At 38.1% G+C, this 8094-nt stretch overlaps 1 protein-coding gene across 2 annotated transcripts; it reads right to left on the minus strand.

Annotated features, from left to right (window-relative positions):
- Positions 1–1717: 1717 nt before the first annotated feature.
- On the minus strand, positions 1718–8094 carry ube2d1b (ubiquitin-conjugating enzyme E2D 1b). Of its 2 annotated transcripts, XM_042398251.1 has the most exons (7): positions 7886–8090; positions 5526–5589; positions 4471–4502; positions 3484–3561; positions 3279–3384; positions 3047–3140; positions 1718–2941 (listed from the first exon to the last, which is right to left on the minus strand). In XM_042398251.1, exons 1-7 carry the CDS (start codon positions 7907–7909, stop codon positions 2896–2898), a joined length of 444 nt encoding a protein of 147 aa, XP_042254185.1. In that variant the 5' UTR covers positions 7910–8090; the 3' UTR covers positions 1718–2895. The 2 variants fall into 2 exon arrangements, with proteins under 2 accessions (XP_042254185.1, XP_042254183.1); XM_042398249.1 differs by having other exon boundaries at positions 3279–3561; positions 7886–8094.

Here is an 8094-nt window from a genome sequence, read left to right on the forward strand (position 1 = left end):
ATACTGGGCCACTGGAAAGAAAATTGGAAAACTTAGGCCAACTTCCTATTATAATGAGAGGAAATTTAATGAAGTTATGGATCGGAGTATCTTATCTTTATCTTTAAGTAAAACTACATTAGCACTACAGGAATTTTCCAAAGTCTATGGCTTAATAGATATTTGGTTAAACAAACAGAACTGCAAAAAACAATTACTCAAATTGAGCAAAAACGTGAATAGAATATGTGTATTCCATATTTAACTGAAGCTTAAATATGAACTGAATTTTAAAAAGGCAGAATCTCCTTTTTTAGAGCCAGGTGGACACATTTTGTAGAGGGACGAGCTGCTAGTGACACACATAAAATGAAGCAAAGGCCCTAGTATTTCTCAGCTATACAAGACCAGAATGGAACAATTGTTTCTGACTCTGCACAAATCAACAATATTTTCTAAGACTTCCACACTGCTGAAGGCCAAGTCAATGGAAGTGACAGGTAGTACCATTCAAATGTTCGGACACACTTTCTCACTCAAGAGAATGTGTGTCAAAACTTGACTGGTATTGTGAATTAACTTCTTTCACCATTAACTCTCATCACTTCTAAAAGAACAGGTGGATGTTTTAGATTCTCTCTCATCTTTGGAAGAGCTTAAGAATGCGATGCAACAGTTAACCATGAATAAGACCACACATCACAGTGAGCAGGCCACAGGATGCAGTTGTTCAGAGGTCTGAGAGAGTTCATGCCCCGCTGCTGCAGAGCAGAGCAGCTCGCTGATCTCTTGTTTATTCAAATTGTTCATTAATATTGAACATATGGCATGTCCAAATTGCACCAAATACAACACTGTACTCCCGTGGATCCCCAGCCATACACCTGCCAAGTGTGTGTTATCAACGGCTCTGGAGATATGGGAAGGACAGACAGACACATTCATCCCTTTAATAGAGAGATTTTGGCCCATCGGTGGGGGTGACGGGAGGGTTATAGAGATTAGGGCTGGATAGGATGTGCAGTCTGCAGTTGTGGTTACATGATGTAATACAGTCCAATGTGATATACTTGGTGACTTGTTATGCATCCACCTAGGGCGCAAAAATGGAGAATCAGGTATCACATGATTTATATTTCCTTTAACTTGCTTGTTAACCTCTGAATACATTACAGACATTAATTCATTTCTGACTAATTATTGAATAGACTGTGATCTTAATTGTGAACAATCACTGTGTGTTCACTGTGATTTGAAGTATTTAAGTGTTATGCTGTAATTTTTCAGCCACCTTGAGTGTTAATACATCTACACATTGTACCTGTTCTATCAGAGCTTCTGCTGTCATTCATGCTTACAGTTTGTGTTCTTTTTCCATGTGTTTTGATAAGGTTCCGCCTGGATTGTGCTGATCCAGCAGAGCAGGGAACAGCCCCGCAGCCCTGAAATCTCAAGGTTTACAAATATAAGTGATCTGAGCTAATTTAACAGAAAATTTGTTCCAGAGCGTGTATTATTATCTGCTATTGTTTCCTTACGTGTCTGTTGATGATGGGTATTGTTTACTACCCTTTTTTCCTGTAAATCACAGCATACAAGTGTATGGTTGCCTTTAATGCTACTGTAGAGTAATTATGACTGAATTATTAGTACCAACCAATATGATCACTAAATCAGACCATGTCAACAGAATAAGATCATATAGATCAACATTAACAAACTGAGCTAGACCATGAAGTCATGATAAAAAGCGTACCATTCTTTAATTCAGTACAAAAGGTGCCACACAGGCTTCAAAGACACAAGTGAGAGACTGTTTACACAGGAACAGGAAGTGGAATTTTAACCCTTTCTGTAGCATAGATAGATATACACACAGACTAGAGGTCAAACAGGAGAACATATTTAACCCTTAGATGCAAGTTTGACTGGATTAAAAATCGAATCTTTGTGCCTGTGTAAATCAACCGAAAAGCCAACATTACAGCTATTCTCAGGGGAGAAGACTACATCGTTTTTAATGGCAGATTTACATGGTGATGACTCAAATGTAAATGAAACAGAATAAAACAATAATATAGTTCCAGAGATTTTTAATACTATACAATAATAATAATAATAATAATAATAATAATAATAATAATAATAATAATAATAAACCTTAAGAGATGAAGAACACAGTAATACATGACTTGATTTGTAATTGCTCCCATTTTCAGGGCAACTGCACCAGTATATTGTTTCATTCAACTTTGTCTGCTACAAGATGCAAAAGAACAAAACCCTCCATCATCCAGAACATGAACATGAGCTGGAGTTGTGATGTTAAAAAAGTATATAATTATGTCATTATTCTTTTGTTTTACAGACATGTGTCAGAGTGGGGGAACGTTTCTGAGGTTCAGCGTGTTTTTATTGCTGGCTGTTGATGATGACGCAGCAGGGACTGAACCTGGGATTTTTCCAGTTATGGAGCAGCTTGTCCGACAAGTATACTTTGCTACTGAACTATTACTCAGCTCCTCTGAAAAAAAAAAGGCTTGTTGCTGATTGGTTATATGGTGGATTTGTTGTCCATTTGCTTGAATCAGTTTGTAATGAACCTGGGTTTCATAAATAACATCTCCTTGACATAAAAACAACATGCAAAACTAAAATGTCAAGGTGTCCCTTAAAAGAGCACAGGCAACCTTTTTCATCTGCTCAAAGTAAAACCTTTGCTCCCTTTCAAAAACAAATAATGAATATGTCATGGTCTCAGATTAATAATAATGTTGATGACAGTACAGTTTGATGGATGTTATCTATGAGTACTTAATTATTCCATACTATCATTTACAGTGTGTTGTGACTTTAAAAAAGGAAGGAAAGAAAAATTCTCAGCATATTTTTTTTTCTTTGATATTTTTTTTTTCTTTACATGGCATACTTTTGGGTCCATTCTTTTGCTAGTTTGTTGTATCTGAGGAGAGAAAAGAAAAAGAGACGAAATCATCAATACTGACATCACGGAGTACGCACAATCACAACGACTGCAGCGCCTGAGCCTGTGTGCGTGTGTACTCACTTGTCTTTGTCATTCTTGTAGATGTGTGCTATGTCTGGAACTAAGGGGTCGTCTGGGTTTGGATCACAAAGCAATGAACATATGGACAATAAAACTGGAAGACAGAGGAAATAAAGATTAGAATACATGTGGACGAAGGCAGTTTGACATGAGCATACTCCTGCTTTGTCTTATGTTCTCATGTGTCACGGTTACATTGAATACAGTGAAAGCAACAGGAGACTGCAGTTACCTTTAGACACTGTTAGTGCAGGAGACCACTGTGACCGTAGAATGTCCAAACAGATACTCCCATTGCTGTTTATATTTGGGTGATAAATCTTTGTTGTAAATGCTACCTGTAGAATAAACACACACACATTTGAAATATTAGACAAAAATGCCTTGTTTACTGAAGACCGTGATGACATTCCACAGTATAACAGCTCAGCTCTTACCTTTGGTGGCTTGAAGGGGTAGTCGGTGGGGAAGTGGATTGTGAGAAAGAACACTCCCCCTTGGTAAGGACTGTCACCCTGACATGAAGACATGTGAGACATTTCTGTCAGTTCAACATTTCACAATGAAAAGCATTGTCATAGCTGGATGTGTTTCTAATGTTTCGTCCATCCCACTTGTATCAATTAGGGATGGACAAATTATTAGAAACACCTCTTAGTGTTTCTAATAGTTCAACAGCACCGCGAACCACATCCTCCGAAATGATCATAAACACATCGACACCTCTGACACATAAAAACTGAACATTATAATCTTGATGGAGGGTGGATGCATTGGAGTGCTGTTGTGTTAGACTGGGTTAGTTTTATCTAAGTGGATCCACTAAACTGGCAAATTTACAAAGACAGTTCAAAAAATGTCTGTGTTTGTAAAGAGGAAAATCACAGGAGGTTTTAGTGGCATGAAGTTGTGGAAAACTGCCAAATCAAACCCTCCATTATTGTACATTACTGATCAATGTAATGCTTTATCTTCTCTGAAAAACAGAAGTAAACACTGCAAACAACAAGGATTCTATTTTGACTTTCCACACAGTACTTCGGGATTCCCAAACAATGCGAACCTTCACTGTCACTTTTACAGCTACTGTGCATCCAATATGTGAACAAATACTCTATAGATGATATCACACATTTCTTTTTAAAGTTGCCTTCATTTGAGGATTAGTTAGTTTATATTCACTAACAATGCTTGAAAATAAATTAAAATATCAAAGTATACTTTAGGCCAAGTTCAAAGTAAAGTCAATGGCTTCATCCTATGTGGCACTTTGTGTTGCACAATGCGACTGCATTGCAAATATAAGTGGAGGCAAACCTACTGAAAGGAAAGCAGAAGTAGTTCAGCTGCTAATAGCTGCTAACAGACCATGTCTAATGAAGAACACACATCTGTATGACTGAAAGTGATAACATGATACTCACCGGACCCATTATGGTCGCCTGCCAATGAAACACTAGATTTTGAAGAGGAAAGACACAGACAGAAGGAAGTCAACTGTACACATTGTCACAGATAATGTTCATCAGCTGTCATCAATCAGTGTTTCTCCTACATTCATTTATTCATGGTGGCTCTCTCTCTTACACAAACACATGACAAACCCATCTGTGAATAGTATGATGTTACACACTCTGGTACAGTAGGTGGCAGCATGCACCTTTAATGTTGGTTTGTAGTTTGCCAGTAAAACCAAAGTAGAAGAGGGGTGTATATGTGTTTTTCATTATGCTAACGTGTCTCAGGTTCTCCCAGCGAGGACGCCAGAGAAAAAATGCAAGGACGGAGGAATTTAATTCATCAAACAGGACGTCCTCACTCACTCCAGCATCATTTTGAGGAGACAAGAACTACTCATGACTAACATCACCTTAAATGTCAAATATAAACTCTAAATGACTGACTCTAAACTCTTGAATGACTGAAGACATTTTGGGTTTAGTGACATAGACCCCTGCCTTGTTCACTCATTCACTACTCCCTACAGAAAAGGACACTCAATAGTAACTCTATAATCAGCAGTAAATGGAGTCTATGGGGCTAATGCAGGGGTCAGTTAGTTAAGAGAAACACCTGCAAGCTACTGTCCCACTAGAAGTATAACTATTGTGTGGCAAATATACTGTATAACTTTGCTGAATTTATTGGCAGACTACTCCAATAATGATCAGAATAATGGATATTTGTGACATCTGACATCTAAACTATACATGAAGTAGTAGCTGACAAAGCTGTGTGGTGACTCACTTAGCTGCATCTGCAACACCCTGGACTGGAATGTGGACTGGAATCTTCCAACCCTGACAATACCTTCTAACTCTACCTGTTCTTCTAATCTTTGGACTTTCAAGGTGATGTTTTTGGTATTTTTTTCTTCATATGATGGGTCAAAGTATTTCTACTGAATACACTCAGGTGAGAAATTGTGATCTGAAATGTATGTGTGTGTGTGTGTGTGTGTGTGTGTGTATGGACTCACAGTCATCACCCACTGGTCCAGCAGAGCACTGTGCTGGAGGGTCTCTCTGCAGGTCCTGCAGCTCCTAATCAACACAGCAGAGATACTGAAGTTAGTAATTGAACACTGCAGGTACTGATGAAGTATAACACTCTTCATTTCCTCCAGCAGCATCTTGACATCACATTTAAATCAAACTTTGTGTACACGACTTTGATGTTATTTCCTGTTGTTAACTGATGAAGTTAAGTGTCTGTAAGTAATACTTGTGTCTTTATTCATCTTAGCCATGGTGACTAATGCTGATAATAAATACAATGTTTTGTTTCTCACAAAAACCAAAGACCTCACTTCCTGTGTTTCTCCATGAAAGACATATCGGCACACATCCCTAAAACTAACACTTCATCTTCACTCAAGATCCACTAACTAGCTTTCAACTGTATCTCGTGGTCTTCCTCAGTGGATGAAGTGGTAATTGGAGCTTGAGTTATTGTTAGGTTGGTTTTGTTTGTCAAACTACTGCTTTCAAGGTCAAGAATGAACTTCCTCTCTTTTAAAAAAAAAATGCTACCTTCCTTCTTCCTCTCACTGATGTTATTGCTGCTATTACAACATATACATTTTTTGTGTGTGTGTGTTAAAGGAATACTCCAGGAATTTAGTATTCCACCTCCATAAAGTTGGGGGTACTTTTGAGCCAAAATAGCCAAAAACATTGCAGCGGAGGTAACGTTAGAGATATCCTGACTGTTCATCTCTATTGTGGGTCAAGCAGCAACAACACTGGATCCTACCTTTCCCATGATGCAATAGCTTCTCTCCCTTAGACCCTGCCTGCCTGGTAAACATAAACTCCTTACAAACACCACACCTCCAGTTTGTAGCAAAGGTTTTTTGTTCTACACCTAAGCTGAAAATAGCCCTGATTATGATTTTTACTACAATGTACCAATGTTGAGTGTGTCTGTTTGTGTATAAGCTTCTACATGTATATTTATGTTTCTGTGTAGATAGGTATTCATGTGTTCAGATATTTGTTTTTATCAGTTTTAACTTGGTTTTTGCTATATTGTTTTTATTTCTTTTTATCACTTTGTTTCATCTCTGTAATATTCTATTATTTTATTTGTTCTTCATCAACTTTAGTGTTGTTCTGTCTTAATAGTTACGTTTACTGTCTCTAGGTTTATTTAATCTGTCCTTTTTATTGCCTTGTGAAGCACTTTGTAACATTTGTTTTGAAAAGTATATAAATAAATATTAATTATCATTATTATTATTATTAATATCATTATTATTATTTTCTCAGTCTAGACAAAACTCTTCCAGAGCCACAGAAGACATTATACAACTGTTTTCACAGGCAGAATTCATTTACAAAGCATGAAAAAACATGCAGAGTATTGTCAGGTTGTAAATGTAACTAAAATTGCTAACTGAATGGTTCATGCTCATTTGTAAAGTCACTAGTTAAACACTGGCTGCTTCAGTAATGGGTGCACATTGATTTGGGTAGAGTGGATAAAATGATCTGGCTATTCGGGATATTAGTTAAGTGTCATCAGTTTTCACCGTGCCACTTCACAAATTAACATACGTCCATTCTTGATGTTTCAATAGCAAATAACTTGTCCCAAGTGGCCTCAACTTCCCCCGATCCTCCTCTATCCTCCCGCAGGTTTCCTGGATGGAAAGGAGTGGCAGGAGGGAGAGGAAGAGCTAACCATCTAAAACAGCAAACAGTAGCTGACACAGAGTTTATGCAAGTTAGCTAAATCACTTGTGTGTTTTATCACATCATAATATTATATTTCCTGCTTGCTAATGCAAAGTCTGAACTTCATGAGGACCTGTGATTGTTAAGAGATAACTGACGCGTTCCTACTATCTCTCCACTTTAAATTAAGGCCCTGATAGCACTAACAGAGGTATCAGCAAAACACGGGGAAACCGCTAGAAATGAATGGCACTCAGTGTTGTGAAGTAACTTCCCTGCTCACTGCAGTACTTGTCCACCGCCAAGAGGACAAGCACGAGTATAACATGGATGTTGTTTTTTAATTAGATACGTTAGAGAATACACACAGACAGGCTGACCGACCGACAGACACAGTAGTTACTAAGCTACCTTCGCTATTTGTTAGCGAGCTAACACCAAACTTTGGAGTTGTCACCGGCTGTTGTGTCTGTTCTGGATGGTGTCAACAACCACATTATTTCCTGAAACGTTATAAAGTTCGGCAGAAGTTGTTTTAATGCCGGGATAGCACTGAACGCTTTGTTGATAAACCTTTTGTGGATATGAACTCCAACGTTAGCCTCTACTGGGCCAGTTAGCTTCCATTAGCTGTTAACCCTCGCTAGCAAGTCAAACTTACCTTCTGTATTCTTTTTAGTGCCATGTTGACTGATGCACTTCGCTCCTCAACTCACGTCGACTCTTTATTTTCAATTTCAGCCTTATTGCTGGCGAAGTCAATGGCTGTAGTTTATTCCCTGAGTACTTCGACAGCCGGGAAGTGTTTGTGTTTTTATAAAACCTCTTTTGTTTCCGCTTTCTTCTGTTTACGGTCGCTCCTCCGAATTG

The sequence above is a fragment of the Thunnus maccoyii genome, chromosome 20, assembly GCF_910596095.1.
Source record: "Thunnus maccoyii chromosome 20, fThuMac1.1, whole genome shotgun sequence".
NCBI classification, from domain to species: Eukaryota; Metazoa; Chordata; class Actinopteri; order Scombriformes; family Scombridae; genus Thunnus; species Thunnus maccoyii.

What these genes read in the sequence shown, in the direction of transcription:
- ube2d1b (XM_042398249.1), bottom strand. Translation starts at nt 7,909, where the DNA reads ATGGCACTAAAAAGAATACAGAAG. An exon ending in CACTAAAAAGAATACAGAAG is followed by an intron (nt 5,590 to 7,885) that starts GTAAGTTTGACT and finishes TGTGTTGATTAG; the next exon opens with GAGCTGCAGGACCTGCAGAG. An exon ending in TGCACTAACAGTGTCTAAAG is followed by an intron (nt 3,141 to 3,278) that starts GTAACTGCAGTC and finishes TCTGTCTTCCAG; the next exon opens with TTTTATTGTCCATATGTTCA.